The sequence below is a fragment of the Cricetulus griseus genome, chromosome 6 (assembly GCF_003668045.3).
Source record: "Cricetulus griseus strain 17A/GY chromosome 6, alternate assembly CriGri-PICRH-1.0, whole genome shotgun sequence".
NCBI lineage: Eukaryota > Metazoa > Chordata > Mammalia > Rodentia > Cricetidae > Cricetulus > Cricetulus griseus.
This window is the reverse complement of record NC_048599.1, coordinates 133,006,374-133,027,528: the sequence shown is the minus strand read 5'-3', so window position 1 is coordinate 133,027,528 and position 21,155 is coordinate 133,006,374. Positions and strand designations below refer to the sequence as shown.

Below are 21,155 nucleotides of genomic sequence, written 5' to 3'. Positions count from 1 at the left end.
ATAGTAGGTCTTCTTTAGTCAGTCTCAGGATTAGTCTCTAGCCACATTGAGGAGAGAATAGCAGTCTGAGTGAATCTGAGAAGCAGTGAAGTCGGGAGCACCCTGAGGGTCACCCCTTTTGTCTGAGCTGAGGTAGAGGTGAGAGCTACTGGCCAGCTGCTTTGCTTTTCTGATCTTCAGCTTGAAGCTTGAATCCCAATATCAGTCTCTGGGTGGTTTTTTATTATTTTTCATGCCACAATGTGTCTCATAATTAGATAAACAATGTAATACAGAGGTAATTTGGTGAACATAATGTGAAATTTGGACATGAATTAGTGTGTCAAAGTAAAAGATGAAAGAAAATGCTAAGTACATTTTTCTTGATATTTTAAGTGTTACAGCAGAATTTAAAGTATAATTTTGGGGGGTTGTTTGGATATCATTATTTTCTCAAGTATTTATTAAACTTTAAGATTGGACAAGCCAGTCAGTTCTCATTTGAAATTTCAAAATAACTCTAACTACTTTTACACAAAGGCTTCTTCCAACCGTTTTCCATTTTGAATGCTAGTTGCTCTGAATCTATAATAAGAGGAAATGGTTTTCAAGTGTATGTACCTATACAAGATTTTAAAACTCCCCTACTCCACTGTGCAATCCTGAATTCACTAACTTAAAATACTAATAAACACCTATGTTTATTTTGGATACTTGTATGTCTTAGGGTTCATTTAACAGCTCTTGAAAGGATACATCCTATGAAATGTCATACTCACCACACTGAAGGAACTCATCTGAGCCATCTCCACAATCATCATCATGGTCACACACAAACTGCTTGGGAATGCACACCATATTGCGGCACATGAAAGCGTTTTCATCACATGTATTATTGGGTGCTAAGAAATTACAAAAAGTAAAATTATGTGAGCACATACTCTATCTTCTCTCATACTTGAAGTATACAGTATGAATCTTTTTTATCAATTTCTAGATACTCCAAAAATAAAAATTCTAACATATTGCTATTCAACGTATTAGGTAAATTCTAATGCTTGCATACATGATTCAAAGGCTGATTCAGTGAGCAGAAACTATTAAAGTGCATGACAGATATGGAGGACACACAAAGAGGACTAAGACTGTCACTGTTTTTAAAAGAAAAATCTTTTGCTTACCTTCAAAAATGGCTTGGTTCAAGCAAAATTAAGATGTGCAAGGCAATGAACCCCATCATAATTCTACCAATACCATGAATGCTAACCCTTGCAATGTTATATTGATCCTGCAGTAACACATGGCCCCATGGAAGCAGGGTTCCAGATCTAATTAATGTTTGATCCAAATTTGCAATCAAATTCATTCAAAGAAAATCTACTTTGATTCTATATGCATAGAACCACAATCCTTAGCAGAACGCTTTACAGTCAATTAAAAGTACAGATGCGATAGTGCTCAAGGTTCAGGGCATTATAAATGTTTCAAAGATGTGATCTGCCATAATCAAATGGCAGCAGCACAAGTCCCATAAATGGCTCTCTTTCTACCCTATATTTGCATGCTTGAGAAAGTAAGCACCTCCTTTGTTCATGTTTAATGAAGATAATTAAATCAGTGTGATGATGTTCCCATGAGGATAAAAGTTATAGAGAACTTACCTTAAAACTTAGGTTCAGCAATTCATAGCTGCTCTCAGAATTCTTATTTCTATACAAATTCTAGTTTTTATTCTATGCATTTATAACATAAATAAAAAGTTCCTTAATTGAAAAGTCTTACTACTGCACTGATTATTATATAATGGACATTAAAAACTGTAAACACTGCTGTTCCCTTGGAAAATGCCTCTTGTCTTTGTCTTTCAAGATGCAATAATATGGCTCAGTTTTCAATAATCAACACAAGATTCTTGGTAATTTTTTTGTAGTGATCTAGTGTCCTTTAAGTACATCAATCTAAGAACTGAGATTTTACAATTATTTTCCCTTATGCCTCTCAGTACCCTGCTGCCAGCTGCCTTTACACCTGATGAACCAACTTTCACTATCCTCTTAGTAATTATCTACATGGAACCATGGACAGTAAAACAGAAAGCATCCCTCCCTCCCTCTCCCACCCTATGTGTGTGCGTGTGTGTGTGTGTGTGTGTGTGTGTGTGTGTGTGTGTGTGTGTGTGTGTGTGTAGTCTAGTATAATTTACTTTCTACTAATTTACTTTGATCTGCTATGTAGAAGTCACACAGAAGTAGCATTAAGTGTACATATTTTAATTAAAGTGAACTTCATAGTTGTTAATAAGGTATCAAACTTTGAGCTGTGACAGTTTCTCTAACTCAAGTGAATTATGCCAATCCTCACACATACATTTTTCTTTAAAGCAGAGCAGCAGCAACTTAATTTTCATTAACACTTGAGTACAATTTGTTATATTTTAGCATTATTCATTGAATAATGCCCATGTGGTCCAAAAGTGTTGACATACCTCCCAGGGTACTAACTTACTACAATAGCAACAGCATGTGGGATCATCTGGATTTCTGAATATATTCATAGTCCTTTGTAATTCAGCCCTCGGTAGCAACATTGACCTTCACAGAAACACATCAGCTACAAGATCCCAGCTTTGTATATTCAACAATAGGATGAGTTGTAAACAAATAAGTCTGTGTCAAATGTTTTCTGTTGTGCTTCTATTCCTTTGACATACATATGTGCCAACAGGCTCACACATAATATTTTAAGGGCATGAAGGTTGGGTCTTTAAAAACAATTATGACTTTGTCAGATTTCACTGAACAGACTGAATCTGACAAACAGACCCTTTCTGAAAAACAGCCTGCTCAACAAATCAGTAGTTGATCTTGGCATCTGCTGAGGTTTTTCACTTTCCTGATCATGCAAAAGATTTATGTAAACTTTTACTGTTGAGTCACTCCTTGAAATGACTTTGAGTCAGAAACTTTGTAAATTGTATGACCTCAAAGGTTTTCCTCTTGATCCTTCAGTTTCCTTCAGTCCTATTGATGCTTTCTTTACCTGACCCATGGGTTAGTACCACATCTCTAGAACTGATAGGTGTCCACTGACTTCCTGGTCCATATTTACCTAATAGCAGCTATTTATAGAGTATCTGTAATAGGCATTCAAAAACAACTTGAAGGGGAGAACTACTTAACAAGAAAATTCTAGATCTACCAACCATCTGTACATAATGAAATTGTACTATTTTGGAGCTTAAATAGTAAATTTTCAGCCTGTGAAATAGTTTTTAAATTGATGCTGACACTGACCATTTCTAAAACACTCTGAATGTAGAAGGATTGATAAATTACTATTATAACATCCCACCTGGACCCTTGAGGTCCAAGGATGGGGAAAGTGAAAGAAAGTGCATTGTGATACGAGAAAAACAACCCCCCAGTATTCAGCAGCTGATTTCCTTGACACACAACTTCAGCCAATGTTCATACCACAGCCTGCAGTGGAGAGCTCATCACTCCCATCGGGACAGTCTCTCTCACCATCACACAGCCAGTGTCGGGGCACGCAGGCATGGGAGCCCTGGCAGCTGAACATGTCAGAAGCACAAGTAACAGCACCTTAAATCCAAAAAAAGTGATATTAAATCATGTGTATCCACTAGAAAATAACCACAGTTCATCTTTCCTGAAGAAATAAGGAAGAAGATCTTGCAGGCAATTAAGGGAAAGTAATTATTTACAGTCATGGATTACGCTGTCCCAATGACTGCTGACATCTTCTTGTTTAAGAATATATTCTTTTGGCTAGGCGTTGGTGGTGCACACCTTTAATCCCAACATTCAGGAGGTAGAGGCAGGCAGATCAGTTCGAGGCCAGACTGGCCTACCAAAAAGAATGTATTCTTTCCTAGTTTCAAGTGCTATCCTGTTTATAGCTGCATCATACAAAGTAGTATCTCATCTCCTTGAAAATATATCAAAGCATGTCCTAGGATGTTTAAAACAATGACATTATGAAGGAATTGAACCTACACAGGGCTGAACAATAGCAGAGACAGTGATGACAACATTTCATTGCTTAGCATATACCAACTACTCAATTTGTAAACTTTATTAGTCCTGTAGAACTATTACTTAACATACTCACAGGCAAGGACATCAGCTTCCACAATCTGAAAAGTTGGAGAGATAGCAAGGGCTGGAGGTACAAATGTTTCCTTGTGCTTTAAGCACATTCTCTCATTTGCTACTATGATCACTGGTCAGCTTCATCATACATTGCTGCAAAAACTAAAGCTTGCTTCCTTCCCCTTTATCCAGAATCTGCCTTCCCCATTCTGTCACGTGTTGTTCTCATAAGCTGCATGATACCTCTTTTAACACTTGCTGACCTGGACTGTAGGTTCACAGGTACACAAACAGCTTCTGTATGAGCATATTGTGATCATGCTAGGTGTGTCCTTAAACATTTTCATACTATGTATCTTCATAACTTAGTTTATTTGTATACATAAAATGTTTGCTGGGTGAAATAACTAAACTTTTAAATTTAGCTTTTTATAATAATGTTCAAAATAAATGCCAAAAACATATTTCTATAATGCATTTGATAAAGTTTTAGTGTGCCTACAAAAAGACATAGCAAATGATACTTCTTTAACTAACTATTGCAAGGCTCTGTGTTCAATTTCCAGTAATGCATGACACAAAAAAGAAAAGAAAAGAAGAAAACAGAAAGAAAAAAGGACTGATTCAACTGACAGAAAATATTTGTTTCCAATCATGTAAACCAGAACCAATGCACTTCAATAGGTGGTTATGATCTTTTCACTTTTCTGTCATACAATTTCTGTGAGCAGCAGGTGCTTCTGAGACCATTCTTCTCAGACCATGCAGAAGATTATTGTAAACAAATCCCTGAGAGACACAAGCCTTCCTAACCCTGACTGCTTTTACATAATGAAGACATAAAGAAGAAGGATAAGACTGATGTGAAAACTGAAGCATCCAGGTGTTGAAGAACTGTCCATTTGATGTTATGGATGAATAATTTAACAGAAAGGGGGGCTAAGTGAAGAAACAAGAATATAATCTGTAAAATAAGTACAGCTTTCATTTAAAAAAAACTAACTGATATTACATTCTGCTGACTTTTAAAATAAGTATCTTCCCACAGAAATTATTATATAAGTTACCTATTTTTCAAGTCATTTTCAATATGAAACTAATAATAAATTCTGTAATAACAGCAATGCCATGATCTAATTCTTCCAGGCCTTTGAGATGTCTCTTGTTTAAATTTTCCCTCCTGCTAGAAAAAGAGGTATGAGTAGGTAATTATAAAGACATCTCTAGCTAGGAAATGACATTATGTTCTTTGCAGCTAATTTGATGGCTCCCTTGATAGTGTTCAACAGATTCTGAGTGAAAAACCTGCTAAAACACTAAATCAGTTGGGAAGAAACTAGCCGTAGAAAACCTCATGGCGTCATTTCCTAGTTGCCACTGCCATCTGGCATAGCATTCCACAGGGAAATTTTATCCTTGGGGAAAATAAACACACACTGAAAACCATTCACCAGGCCCAACTTGTGCTCTGCTCAGACAGGAAGGGCTGATGGGTAAAGGTCTGTATCCTATTAGTATGTTGGAAATTGGAAATTTGTCCCTCCCTCTGCCATTAGCCATTAGATGTATGGTTTCATGTACATTTGTGAATGTCTATGTATTTCCCTTTTCTCACTTATCAAAATCTAGAGATGGAGTACAGTGTGAATTTCAATGTTGATCTCCTTAGCATGCCATGTCAGAGATACAATTCACTTGTTAAAAATCATGTTCATATAAATCATCTTAATATTTGGAAATGAGGGTCTGAAATCTATATTTTAATGGATTTCTAAAAGAGATCTTTTTGGTATAGTACATGTTGTGAAGCACTGAGGTGAGTTGTTTGTAAGGCTGCCTTCTGATTTTTGAAATATTAGATTCATTTGCTGATGGAATTTGGTCGTAAGATATAGTTCTTACATATGATCATTGGTATGAAAGAAAATACAACCTATAAGTTAAACAAATTGACTCATTATTTTGAATGCAAATAAATATGTTTCAGTATCATTTTCATCAGTATTTAAAAGTATTTTCAAGAAATCGAGAGAGAGTAGAACGAGAGGGAGAGAAAAGGGGAGAAAGAGAATGAGAGCTCTAATATCACTTGGACAGAAAGTTAAAAAGACAGGAAGGAGAACTACGAGAAAGAACAGGAAAAATCTCATGGACACAGTACAATGTCATCATAGCAATTATGTAGACAAGTCTTTCCATATCTCTTTATCAGTGAAAAAAATCAGGAAATAAGCAATAAAATTAGTTTCCCATGTTTACATACCATGAAATTCAGATATGAATGTTGCAACTCCATATAGCTCTAGGGCCTTTGCCACTACTATTAGGCTGTGTCTTTAAGAAAGCAGTTATCAGTGGAATATTTTTGTGCCTGTTTAAACAAAATGTCAAAAGCAGGATGCTTTCATGCACTGGAAACATGTTTACCCAATGAAAGTTCTATTTTAGAACTTAAAGAATAAATTCAAGGGAACAAACAGAGTAGCTAAAGTCATTCAGTTAATCAATATTTCTTGTGTTTAAAACATTTTGATAATTACCTTTATGTTTTATATTTATCTCTTGTATAACTGTACATTGTTTTAATTGTGTGAATAAAGTTCTTTGGGGCTGTCTTAAATGCAGTAAAATAAATTGCCTGGTTTCAGGAGATAATGCCAATTTTATGTTTCCCATTGGCAATTCATTTGAACATGAGAATTATAAAGAACTTCTGTCTCTTATAACAGCCTAACACTGACCATTCTGCTGAAATGTGAATGTAGAAAGACACTCAGCTTTGTCTAGACATCTGAGTTTATTACTCAAGTCTTCCTGTCTCTTAAAGGACATTGATGAAGTGCCAATACTGCTACAGAGAAAAAGGATATGCATGTACAAACACATACAATACATATCAAAAGTGGTGTGTAAACAGACAAAACAGGTAAAGAAACAAATGAATATTATGATAAACAACTACTAAGGCTTTATGGAGTTTAGCCAGTTTGTTTTGTTCTTTTAGTCCTTGAGAAATACAGGTAATAGCTCCATATGAAACACATGATAAATACTTGTGATTATTAAAATAAATCACACTGCCTTTGAAACTGAAATACATAGTATATATTTAGTAGTTAAGTACATAGTAGGTAAATATAGACATTTAACACTAAAATACAATAAATACTAAATTTAAAAGTACTTTGAAAACTGTATAGATTTGCCAAGTTTCTTTATTTCCAATTTAAAACAATGTAATAACAATGCTTTACTACAAAATGGGTACAGAAACTACATAGGTGTGTAATGGCAGTGAAAATCTTTATACTAACTTTCAGGACAAAACTCAGCTATGTACTTATGTGTCATAAAATATGATTATCTTGTCTAACCATGACAATACATGGAATTTACTGCAAAGGAGCATTGAATACTAGATATATGAAAGTCAATGTGATTATTTAATACCACTAATGCAAAACTGCACATATCCAATATGTGTACCTTTAAAAATAAAATAATAGGGGCTTGAGGCATAGCTCAGTGGGTAAAAACAGGTACTGTTTTTTTCAGGAGAACATACTTTAAATCCTAGCACCCACATTAGGCAGATCCTAACAATTTGTAATTCTATATCCATGGCATATATTTTGTACATATTTCCACACAGAAACACATCCATATACACATTAGTAAAAATAAAATCTTAAGATAAAAGACCAACTGTTGCTTTAAAATATGAGCATATATAAAAACAACAAAACAGTTACACACACACACACACATACACACATACACACACACACACACACACACACACATATATATATATATATATATATACATATATATATATATATGATGGTGTTTAGTACATTGGAAAGCACATATATATGCTATATGTCAAAAATACCTGCTAGTTAAAAATTCACAGGAAAAAATTATTTTTAGAGCTCAAAGGAAGCTGCTCACCACAAATGCTGTCACTTTCATCTAGGCTGTCTCCACAGTCATCCTCACCATCACAGATCCAGTGTTTAGAAATGCATTTTTGTACGGAACAAGCAAATTGGTTCCAAGAGCAAGAAGAATCTGGAAAACAAAAATCATTATTTTAGTGGAATCACCAGAAAAATAAGTTCTGGTGGTCTATTACACAATAGTACAACTACATACAACAATATTATATTTTTAAAAATCTGTATGAAAAGGTTTTTATCAAAATGAAGATTATAGAGCAAATAGATATTTCACCCTTCTTTGAACATTCCATAATGTGAACATCAATCAAAGCATCACTTGGCAACCTGTTAACATCTATAACTGACAAAGGTTAATTAATTATAAGCAAGATCATCCTAAAATAGTTTGCACTGTAACAAAGGTTTTCCTTAGACTCTTTCTATAGGTTTTAAAAAATCAAACCATCCTAAAATAAAATAACCCAAGTTCTTACTTTGTATTGTGACTCTCTGTAAAGGGCAACAGCTTGCAAACTCCTGTGCTTCTAGCTTATACAACCTTGTCCTTACAGCATACTTCTTACAGGGCATGCCCCTTAGCTAGTAAATATGCTGGCTACACACTTTAAAAATATCTTTCACCAAACTAAAATAAATACTCTAGGAGCAGATGGTACAATTTTATTTAATTAACTTAATCTTTAAGAGAAAAACCTGTATCACGAGTAAGACTACATGGCCATTAAATTATTATTTCCAAAGATGTTAGGAATGAGGTTCCAGCTTCACAAAACAAAATGACAACAAAAACTATAGCTATGTCCTCCAATGTCATGTTGTTACTTTAGTTACACTGTCTGAAAATGCTTGAGTTTGAATTTTTTTAATAAGAACTCCAAAATTCATTAGAAACATGGCAGCTTTTCATACTAGGTTAGACATTTTTAATAACATGTCTCTTTACTGTTTACAGTGTCATTGTTTTTACTGTCCTGCTTCAGCTTTTGTCTTTTCTCCACCTAGCACAGTGTTTTATCAAGTGACACCCCAAAATGAAATCCTCCTGAATGACATTATTAAAAACATAAATTTTCATTAAAATATCAATTTGGCTTTGTGATTGTTGATCTTGTCAGATTGGAGAGATTCAGAATCAGAAAATAAACAATTCTCTCAGCATATCTTTAGGGGGTAATTGCGAATAGGTCAACTGGAATATGAAGACCCACCATAAATGTAGGGAGAAGTCTGAGGCTGAATACAAAGTTGAGAGTGTGTTAAGTACACTATTCATTATTCTCCGTTCTTTGAGTTTGGTCTCTGTGTGAGAAGCCACCTCCCACTCCATGCCTTTTCTCTGATCCATTTAGCTACAAACCCCAACAAAACCTTCTTACCTTAAATTGCTTCAGTCAGCAAGAAAATTAACCATCTAAGGATTTGATTCAAAACAAATATTTAAGTTGTGTATTTTGCTTTCAAATATTTACTGAGATGATCGGCAAAAAAAGAAAATTTAGGCAATTTTATTTAAGGAAAAGCAAAATTAAGAATATGTAATTCTATAATAGATCCCTGTTTAGAAATTATGAATTTACATGAACTATTTTTGAAGGTTTTCTTCTGGAACAGAGTGAAGATATGCAGAATGTTAATTACAAAGAACATGTTTCATCATTTCCCATGGAATTTACTTTCAGGAGAGTTTGACATTTCACAAGGGATTCATTTTTAACCTTTTCTCCACATTGTGATTGTGTTATAATTAAAGAGTGAATATATACTAGATTGTCTTATAAAAATCATAAATTTTATAAAAATTACCTTATTTTTGTTCTTTTCCAACATAAATGAACTTTGCACATACAAAGATTATGAAATACTGAGAAAGGGACAAGTGCTTGAAGAAACAGTTATGTAAGTGTATTATTTAAAATCATGTCCATATTAATACAAAATTTAAAATCATTTTTTAATTTCTAAGAACATGTAGGCATTCTTGAAGTCTTTTCCTCACAACAGAAGATAAATATATTAACAGTACCTGAAATAAATTCATCAAAAGAATGTACTACATTTATAGTAATGTTGATAACTATCATTTTAAGTATAAAGTTGTGAAAAAGGTCTGAGACAACAGATTATTATGCTGTATTATAATTGTCTGTGTTTACTTTTATAGTGTATCAACAATATTCATAAAGTCCCTGGGAATGGAAATACCAGTATATGAGTAGTAACATGTGTAGCTCATACAACAAAGCAGGGTAGAGAGAGGCTCACCACAGTGTAGCTCATCCAGCCCATCCTCACAGTCCTTCTGACCATCACACACCCAGGTATTCAAAATGCATCTTCCACTAGGACAACCAAAATAATTCTCTTCACATTTGTGTTTGTTTTGAACTATGATAAAACATAGAATGCAGTGTCAAATATGTTAAATTAATGTGAGTCATTGGCAGTGCATGGAGATACAATATTAATACCACCTGAGTTGAATGAGACAAACCAAAAAATGCAAAATTCTTCCAAGTTCTGAGGAATGCCAAGGTTGCAATGACCCAAGAATAAGAACCTATCAAAAAGCATTTTCCTAGACTTGACTATAAATCCAATCCTTTGTTGGTCCTAGAACTGGAAGCAGTAGTTGAGGGAAATATTGGATTATTTGCTGAATATGTTTAATGTGACAATTCAATAGTAAAAGTAAAATGATGGAAATAACTGAATTTACTCAGTGAATAAAGGCAAAGTATCATAATTGCTTTGGAAATATGAGTTTTGTGCTTATAATAAAAGTTAGTTAAACATCTGTGGCTCTTTGCTTTAAAAAAGAGGGGTGGATTTAATATTTCAATTGACTTTTCTGGAATATGCATTGATAGGAATAAACAAAATTCTTAGTTTTAAGAAAGAAAACTTACAAAATTTTATACCTTGCATTTCTTAAATTATGATTTGTTCTTAAAAATTGAAACATTATCTAGAATTTTATACAATATATAATTATTCTATAGGTTATTCTCCTGACTGGAGCTTAACCCTAACTCTAACTCTAGCACTAACACTTGTAACCTGGTTTAGACAGTAAGGGATATGTCTGTCCCATAGTCACTCAGAAATTGATCCCTACAATTTATTTAATCACCACACTTAAGTAATCCACTGTTAATCATTTAAAATAAAAATTATCCTTATTTTCTGTAAACACATTTTTAGTGAACTCATCAATCAGACAAAATTATTACATACATTATATATGCTGAGATGATACATAGATCACCTATGGTACACTGATATGTATAGCTCCACCTGCTGCAAGGTCCTACACTACCTGTCCACCTGGCATTGCATGAATGAGCAGTCTGAATTTTAATCTAGTATAAAACTATGTCTTTTCTCTGCCCTTCTCGGAGACACCTGAGGCTTTGGGACTGCTCACAGGGAGAATCCTATTCCATCAGGATCCAGGACACCCAGAGACTTCTTAGACCCCAGTACCAGTCTAGACTCCATCCAGGGGAAGAGGAGAGATACCAGAGTACTGGATCTGTTTGCACACACCAGAAAGGAACCATGGTCCTCTACCCCCAGGAGAACAAGAAACTCCCTCTACACCCACCAGAAGAAGGAATGGGTAGAAGACAATATAAAAAGATATTTAACAACAGAAAAACCAATATGACAACAGGGGAGTCTGGGGACTCCACACCACCATGACCTGAGCATCACAAGGCAGATGAAGCAGAAGAGAATGACTGTGAAAACATCCTCATGAAAATGTTAGAGGGCCTCAAAGAGGATATGAGAAAATCCCTTACAGAAATGGATGGAAAAAAAATACAAGAAATCAACAAATCTTTTAAGGAAAGCAATGAAAATAAAATCAGACAGCCGATATGGGAAATCCACATAGGAATGTTCCAGACCCTCTGAAGGAGGAAGTCGGTTTGGAGGCCTGGAAATATATGGGGCCACTGGTAGTGGATCACTATTTACTCCCAGTACACAAATGAACTTTGTGTGCCCTCTCCTCATAGAGGGATATTCTGGCAGCCTAGACACACTGCAGAGGTTCTAGCCCACCCAAGGAAGGCTTCACCCTCCCTGGGGAGCAGAAAGTGCTTGGAGAGTGGGGTTGGTCGGGGGCAGGGGAGTAGAGGAGGGAGAGGGAACTGAAATTGACATGTGAAAGAACCTTGTTTCTAATTTAATAAAAAAGACCAATAAGACAAAAAAATTGCAAAAAAAAAGGATAATGGAAAAAAACTGTCAGTGTTGAAAAGTAACTAAAAATAATGTTAATTCTAGAAAAGGATAATTGTATAACCGTAAAGAAACACTAGTTTAATGAATTTCATGAAATTTTCTCTGGAAGATACTTTTAAAATTGACTTCAGATATAATGATCAAAAGAATGCTTCACTGTAAATATAACTTTAGATTAATAATTTTGACAGCCAAGTTCAATGAAACTAAAACAATAAAGTGTTCCCCAGTCTTATAAAAATACCAATTCATCCTGCCTACAGACTCTTACAGTTCTCTCTGCCCCCATCAGGCCAAATCCCTCAGGCACATCTCTAGTGCTGCAATAGAACATCATTAGCAACCTCCCTTTCACCAGTGGTACTTCCTATGCATACTACAGGCTATACCCTCCTAACCTCCATCCTTGACTGGTCACTGAATCCTAGCCTCTGAGAGCACCAGACATTCCCTGTGAACACAACATCCAAGAGGCCAACAAAATAGGCAACAAATACATATCATGCTCTGAAAATATAGAGGGGAACAGAATCCAAGGGACGAAACAACCACCCAAAGCAGACAAACCCAGAAATAAGCTCTTAAATATTACCCTAAGCTCAGACACCTATGTGTTATCTTAAGAGCACAGTCAACAACAGCTTGAGCAGTATGTCACCATCACAGCACAGCTATCACACTATATCAAGCCCTGAATATTCCATCAAAGCTAAAGCACAAGGAATCAACCTTGAAACCAACTTTATGAATGTTATAGCAGTTCTTATAGAAGAAGTGAATAAATCCCATAAAGGAATCCCAGAAAACACACAAAAAATCCACTAAAGAAAACAAATAAAAAAACAAATAATCAAATAGTTGAAAGAAACAAATAATACTGTTCAAAACAAGAAAATGAAAATAGAAGCAATAAAGAAAACACAAGCTGATGGTAACCTGGAAATGAAACATTAGGAATTTGTGCAGGAGCTACAGTGTCCAGCTTTACCAACAGATTACAAGAGGTGAAAGAGAGAATATCAGGCACAAAAGATACATTAGAGAAATTGATACCTTGGTCAAAAATGTAATCTAAAAATTTCCTGACAGAAAATAGCCAGTAATTCTTGAACACTATGACAAAAACAAACCTCAGAATAATCGGAATAGAAAAAAGAAGAATCCTAGCTCAAAGTCCCATAAAACATTTTTCATAATTTATTTATTTAAGTTTCATTCTACATTCCAACCACAGTTCTGCCTCCCACCCTCCCTGTCACCCCCCCCGCCCCCCCCCCCCCCCCCCGTCAACTTCTCCCCACAGGTAAGGGATCCCAGGAAGAGTCAACAAAATCTGGTACAGTAAGTTGGGCAGGACCAAGCTCCTCTCCCATGCATTAAGCCTGGGCATGGCATCCCACCACAGTGGACATGTTCCAAAAAGCTTGCTCATGTACCAGAGTTACATTCTGGTCTTACTGCCAGAGGCCGCTCAAATAGTCCAAGCTCACAACTGTCCCTTAGTTTGAGCCAACAGCATCCCCACAGTTGTTGGTCTAAAGTTCATGACTTTTCACAAGCCTGACTCAGCTGTCTCTGCAGATTTCTCCATCATAATATTGACCTCACTTGCTCATATGATCTTTCTTTTCTCTATTTGACTGGATTCCAAGATCCAGGCCTGATGCTTGGCTATGCATTTGTTTCCATCAATTACTGGATGAAGGGTCTATGATGATAATTGGAGTATTCATCAATCTAATTAAATGGATCACAAATGGATATTAGATGTAAAGCAAAGGAAAACCAGACTACGATTTATAGATTGTAGAGACTAGCTTCCAGAGAAGCTAGTCAAAGAGGATAAAAATTGTAAAGGAAAAATTCAAATTATTGTTATTTTCCTAGGATATGATGATAGTACACATAAGCAACCTTCAAAATTCTACCAGGGGACTTCCAGAGCTGATAAAAAACTTTAGTGAAGTGACTAGAAACAAGCTTAACTCAAAAAATTTAATACACTCCCTTATGCAAATGAAAAAGAATTGAGAAAGATCAAGGAAGCAACAGCCTTTAAAAGGGCCACAAATGATATAAAATATCTTTGGGTAACTCTAACAAAGTATGTTAAAGACTTGCATGACAACTCAAGTCTTTGAATAAATTGAATAAGATATCAGAAGATGGAAAGATTTCCCATGTTCATGGATCTGTAGCACTAACATAGTAAAAATGGCCATCTTGCCAAAAGCGATGTAGAGATTCAACACAATCTTCATCAAAATTCCAACATTCTCTACAGACATTGAAATAACAATATTAAACTTCATATGGAAAAACAAAAACAACACAAAACAAACAAAAAAGGATAACTAAAACAATCCTGAAGAATAAAATATGTTCCAGAGGTATAGCTATCCATGATTTCAAGGCATAATACAGAGGTATAATAATAAATAAACACAGGCTATTGCCTAAAAACTTTAGACAGGTTAATCAATGGCCTTGAATCAAAGGCCCAGACACAAATCAATATACAATGGATACCCAATTTTGGCAAAGAATCCAGAAATAAACAATGAAAATAAAACACCCTTAACTGCTACTGCTCTTACTGAATGTCAGCATGTAGAATAGAAATTGATCCATATCTATTACCCTACATAAAACTCAAGTTCAAGTGGATCAAAGACTTCAACATAAAACACTCTACCTGATAGAATAAAGGTAGGTAATAGCCTTGAACTCATTGGTACAGGAGATAAGTTCTTGAAGAGAACACAAGTTGGTGCTGGGTTGGGAGTGATGGCGGAAGAGAGTACTGGTATATAAGACTGGATTTGGTGGACATTTAGAGACAATGAAAAAGCGTGTGCGGTGGAAACTCCCTGGAATCTGTGAGAGTGACCATAGTGAAATCTTCTAGTAATGGGGTAATCAAAGCCCAAACTGGCCATATTCTAACGTATAGCCATAAGCATGCAAGGCTCCTAGCATTTAGACCGAGACATCAACACAGCTACAATAACTTTGACACAGAAACTGTCCTGTCTGTAATTTGTGCTGAGGCAATGGTAGTGCAGAACTTTAGGGAGGTGCCAACCCATGACTGGTCGAACTTTGAAGCCCGTACCTCAAGTGAAATCCCACGCCTAACACTGCCTGAATAAAACCAAACATAAAACCAAACATGATTGTCAAAAAAAGTCAGTGAAATTATTTTTAATGCCGAACTACTGTAGATGGGTTCCTATCCTAATTATCATCAGAGAGTCATCACCTAGAAGCTGATGGGAGCAGAAACAGGGACCACTTGGTGGAGCCAGGGAATTCCCACAGAAGGGGAGGGAGGAAGTTTGTAGGAGCCCGAGGAGCTGAAGACATCAAGAGAACACATCTCACAGAATTAACTAAGCAGGGTTCATAAGGGCTCACAGAAACTGAAGGGATAAACAAACACAGACCCTATATGGATCTGAGCTAGGTCCCTAGTATATACTTACGGTTGTCTCCCTTGGTACTCTGGTAGGAATCCCAAAAATTGGATGTGTGGAATGGGGTGAGTGTGGACTTCTGACTCATTTGCCGGCTTTTGAGACCCTTTTCCTCTTGCTGGGTTGTCCCATCCAGCCATGATTTCAGGGTTTGTGCTAAATCTTACTGTATCTTTTTAGGCTATGTCCGATGAATATGCCTGGAAGCCTGCTCATCTGGCTATTTATCTTTTTTTAAAGGGAAGATTTGATCTAGAGGACAGGGGAGGTAGGGTCAGTGACTGGGAGTAATAAAATTGGTAGGAATGTATGAGAGGAGATAAAATTTAAGTAATAATAATAATAATAATATAAAACATTAAGGGGGATAAATATCTGCAGTAAGCTATAGTCAAGTGCCCCAAATAGTCTTCTTTATTTCCTCAATAGCTATAGTTATACTTCTTCAAATCCCAGGCCTTAACCCAGCTCCAGAAGCACAGCTTGCACACTGGTGTATTCTGTTGAGCTTTTCTGTCCCTCAACTACCCTCACAGAAAGCTCACACTTGCAGACCTAGCTACAGTTGAGCCATAGGTGTATGCACTTCAACTGATCTATCTTTGGTCACACAAGCTCAGCACCTGCCTACTGTTAAGGAACCTGCAATATATCATATCAGATATATTCAACAAGAGAAGTCCACATAACCATTTCAGAGTGAGAAAATGTGAACAACATGAAAGGTGAAGACAGTCTATTCCTCTCAAGCCTATCATCAGTCTTTCAATATTGTCTTGCAATGGTAATTAGCTGGAGGAACCCAAGGATACAGCATTGGAAAGAGCAATCACGAGCTTTATCAATGAATTGAAGGAAGTTAAAGAAGACATGAAGCCTGAAGAGACCGCTCAGGGATTAAACGTTTGGCTGCTCTTCTAGATGACCCATATTCAATTTCCAATTCAATACCCCACAGCCATTTATAAATCTAACTTCAGGTAACCCGGTGCTCTTTGAGACTCTCCAGGGGTACCAGGCACACGTGATGTACAGACATTCATGCAGGCAAAATATACAAACACTTAATTCTTTATCTAATTTTATATGAAAAAGTTAAAGAAGGTACAATAAAAACAGGAGTATTGTTGCATAAAACACCTAGATAAGGCTAAATGAAAGGACTGACAATTCTAACTTGAAAACTTAATTTAGTGAAATTAAAAAAAAACTGAAGATTACTCAAGCTTTAAAAGAGATGGAATTAAAAATTCTGTAACATATAGAAAATGAAAAGGACTCAAAAGTATAATCAATCAAGTAGAATTTAGAATATTAGGACTCAAAGATAAATTGGAATTGTTTAACCATTTTAGCAAAACAAGATGAATAAAATAATTGAAAAGAATATGCAAGAACTTTAGAATGTAAAGAAAAGACCAAATTTGAATTATAAACACAGATAAAGGAAAATAATCTGAGAACAATGACAAAGACCAAGTATTGAAAAAGTACACAGAGGACTGGGTGTGGTTGTGGACACCTTTATCTCAGAAAAAGGGAGAAAGTGGCAGGAGGATGTATGAGTGTTTGAAGCCATCCTAGTGTACCAAATGAGTCTCAGACCACCTACAGCTACAAAATGAGATACTTCATTAAAACAAAAAAAGAAAAGAAAAGGAAAATAAAGAGGGAAAGAGAGAGTGGGAAGGGAGGGAAGGAGAGAAGGGGCAGGAAGGATGGATGAATGAAAGAATGCAAGGAAGAAAACTTAGCTAAGTTGAGGAAAGACATACTCCCACAAAGTCCTGTAGCACACATCAGTTAGACAGGATGAAGAAATAAACTTCTCATGGCATATTGCAGTCAAATCATTAAATAAAAAGAACACACAGAGAGTACTGAAAGCTACTGAAGAAAAACCACAAGTAACATAAAGTAAAACTCATTAGAATAGCAGTTGATTTCTCAGTGGACTCTTAAAATGCCAAAAGGACCTGAAGTAACATACTGCAAGTTTTAAAAGCCAATGTATGCAAACCTACACTACTGGACCTAGTAGAATTATCTCCCATAGTTGAAAGAAAGAAACATGTTTCATCATATAAACAGGCAAAAAGAATCCATGTTCAACAAAAAATCCATACAGAGAGTGCTAGTAGCCATAATTAGGATTGGAGAGTGGAATGAACACAGTCAAGGAACTACAAAAAATAAATGCTACTATAATAACTGAAACACCAAATAGCATGAAAAATATGAACAACAAAAATAACAACAAAATGATTGCAATCAAAATATACATTCCATTGACACATTTGAATATCAATGGCTTAAACTTCCCATCCTGAAGATACAGGTCAGCTTAATGGGGAGAAATTCCATCTTCTTGTTATCTATAAGAAACTTGGCTTTGATGGGTACTGCCTTAAAATCAAAGAACGGAAAGAAGTAACCAAAGCAAATGGGAACAAGAAGTAAAATGACATTGACATCCTAATAGCTGACAAAATAAACTTCAAAGTGAGACTAGTCAGAAAGATAATGACAGATATATTGTTTTAATTTTAGATCAATTAACCTAGAAAGGTTATGCAAAAATCTCATGCATGTCTGATTTCATTACAAATATATTACTGGAATTAAAGGAAAATATAAATAATGGGTGATATGAATACTCCACTTTCTCTGATAATTTGGACAAAAATAAACAGAAAAGTAAAAATTCAATGATAATTATACATCAAATAGATATAACAAATAGCTACATAATATTCTACCGAAGCACCAAAGAATATGCATTCTAATTATTAATTCAAGCTGCTTGATTCTCTAAAATAGACCACATCCTGGGACACAAAACAAAACTTAACAATTTCAGAAAAATTTGAGCAACTCCGTACATAATTTCTGACCATATGCAATAAAGCTCCAAATAAGCAAGAAATGGATACCTAGCAATTCCACATATCAGGAGAATAAGAACACATTGCAAAATTATCCATAATTTTTTCATTAAAAATCAAATACATAATAATAAAACTGAGAAAAGAGGTGAAAGACACCAAAAATGAAAATGTAAACTGTCTGAATGAAAGAAAAACATTAAAAAAAATGGAAAGAGCTGCCATGACTAAGGAATGGTAAAATAATACTGAGAAAATGATTATTCCAAAAGTATAGTAACCCATACCTAGAAAGGCAAACACCACATATCTTTTCTTAGTCATGTTTCCTAGCTCCAAATCTTTATATGTGAGCTGATAACTGGAATTTCTACATAAAATAAAAAGGAAAGGAGGCCACTGGTAGAAGTGGAGGAGCTTTAGCAAAGGAAGTAGGATAAGGGGGCTATAAATGAGGAATTAGGGAAATGTGGGAGCTTTAACTGAGGAGGGAAAGTAGAGGAGATATTAATGGAGAGAGAAGAAAGACATAAATAATACTATTTGGAGTCACTATTTTATGTTTACTCAAAATTACTTACACACACCCAAAGTTGTGCGGCTTGGGGTGATAATCATCCAAGGCTCCAATCAAGAACCACAGAATTTCTAACAAAATCCCCAGGCCAAGCAACTCCTATTGCTTCCGTTGCCTCCCAGAAAGTGAAGGTAAGTCCTTAATGCTGCAGGTACTCTTTGGACACATGACTTGTAGGAGGCAAGCTGGATCTGGCTTTGAAGCCTCTGTCTTCATGGCTAACTTTCATAGTACCAGGAAGAGCTATTCAATTTGCCAAGGGAATAAGTTGTCAACAGACAATCCAGTTGTGAAACCTACAAACCACAATATTGATCAGTACCATAAGATATCCCCAAAGGTACAATGGTGGTTTTGGTGGTTTGTAACAATTATCTAATTGGACTTAATCCCTGATCTATAGGAGGGAATTTACAACTGATACTTTAAAGCTAGTCATCTTCCCATGGTGGATAAGATAATATGCAATAGATAACCTAATATTGCAGCTTCCTAAATCAGTATATGTTGCAGAATATTCCTTTACACTGTGTGAGGATGTAACACTCTGATTGCTTTTAAAAAGACATGAATGGCCAACAGGTAAGAAAGAAGAGGTTAGGCAGGAATTCTTGGGACAGAGAAATCTCAGAGAAGTAGAAGTGGGGATCACCAGCCTGATGCAGAAAAAGGAGGGCATGTAGGAGGAGAGGGAAAAGCCAGGAGCCACATGGTAACACAGAGATTAAAATAAATGGGGTAATTTAAGTTAAAAGAGCTAGTGGGACAAGCCTAAGCTAAGGCCAAGCTTTGATAATTAATAAGAAGCCTCCCTGTCATTATTCTTGGAGCTGGGAGTACAGAAAAAGACTCATTATGTGTCAATTCTAAATGCATTCTAAACACTTATCCTTATATTTACATATTTAAGTATGTCATGCCCCTCCTAACTATTACCAAACCCACAATTGGTCAAATTGCAAAATAAAGAATTTACTGTGGGGAGTCAAGCTCCAATATCTATATATTTCAACTCCTGTATCTAAGGATAAGAAAACATTTGGTGGCATAGGCACAGAAAAATTATGAGCCAGAGGACCAGGGTGTCTGTCTTGGGCTCTCTCCTATACGTGGAAGGAAAGAAAATTGATAATATCTCATGATTATGGCTCCCTAAATGATAACTGTACAATGGCAAAACCAGTTGGCACGCCAATGTGCATGAGGAAAATCACATAAAACCTCATCCTTATGATGGGCCTGCAGGTAGAGTAGTGGCACAAATGTTATGGGAGTAATCAACAACTTTTTGATTTGACTTAGGAACTACTCCATTATGAAACCCATACAAGGCACTGATGAATGGCCAAGTACCTGAGACTAGAGAGGTCATGGCCTATTGTTATTGCTCTGCAAAATGAACATAGCAATAAAATAACTCTTAATGACATATGGGGTTTGATCTATAGATTAGAGCCTTATACAACCTACACCAGAAAAAGCATCTTCTTAGAGTAGGTGGGAATTAACACAAAGACCAACAACTGGACAATGTGCAGAGTAAGACATTATAACATTAAGTCCTAAATGGGATATCTTCAACAAAGCCCACCCCTCAGTGACCATGGATCTCTATGGAAAAGGAAAAGAAAAGACTATAGTTGCCAGAGGTTGTGGATGACTTCAAGTAAACACTGTCTTCCAGAAACAGCAGGATTCATACTCATACAAGCTCAGAGACACTGTGGTAGCACATAAAAGACCTTCACAGATGTGGTTCCAGCACTGAGAGAGGCAAGTATACATGAGGACCCAACTCTAACCACGAAACTGTCTGCATCTCATAAGCACCGGCAAAAGGAAATCACTTTTCTCCAATGGAATCTCACTGTTGTATATACCACATACTGGGTCAGGTCTCCTGTCCAGGA

At 35.8% G+C, this 21,155-nt stretch overlaps 1 protein-coding gene across 1 annotated transcript in view; it reads right to left on the bottom strand.

The window, feature by feature from the left end:
• Window positions 1-21,155, bottom strand: part of LOC100773941 (low-density lipoprotein receptor-related protein 1B) — a 1,050,824-nt gene that overhangs the window by 256,065 nt on the left and 773,604 nt on the right. The window contains exons 48-51 of the mRNA XM_035447074.1: window positions 10,319-10,441; window positions 8,046-8,165; window positions 3,453-3,581; window positions 759-881 (exon numbers count right to left, since the gene is read on the bottom strand). Of these exons, the coding sequence (XP_035302965.1) occupies window positions 759-881; window positions 3,453-3,581; window positions 8,046-8,165; window positions 10,319-10,441 (495 nt within the window). The remainder of the gene's footprint in view (window positions 1-758; window positions 882-3,452; window positions 3,582-8,045; window positions 8,166-10,318; window positions 10,442-21,155) is intronic.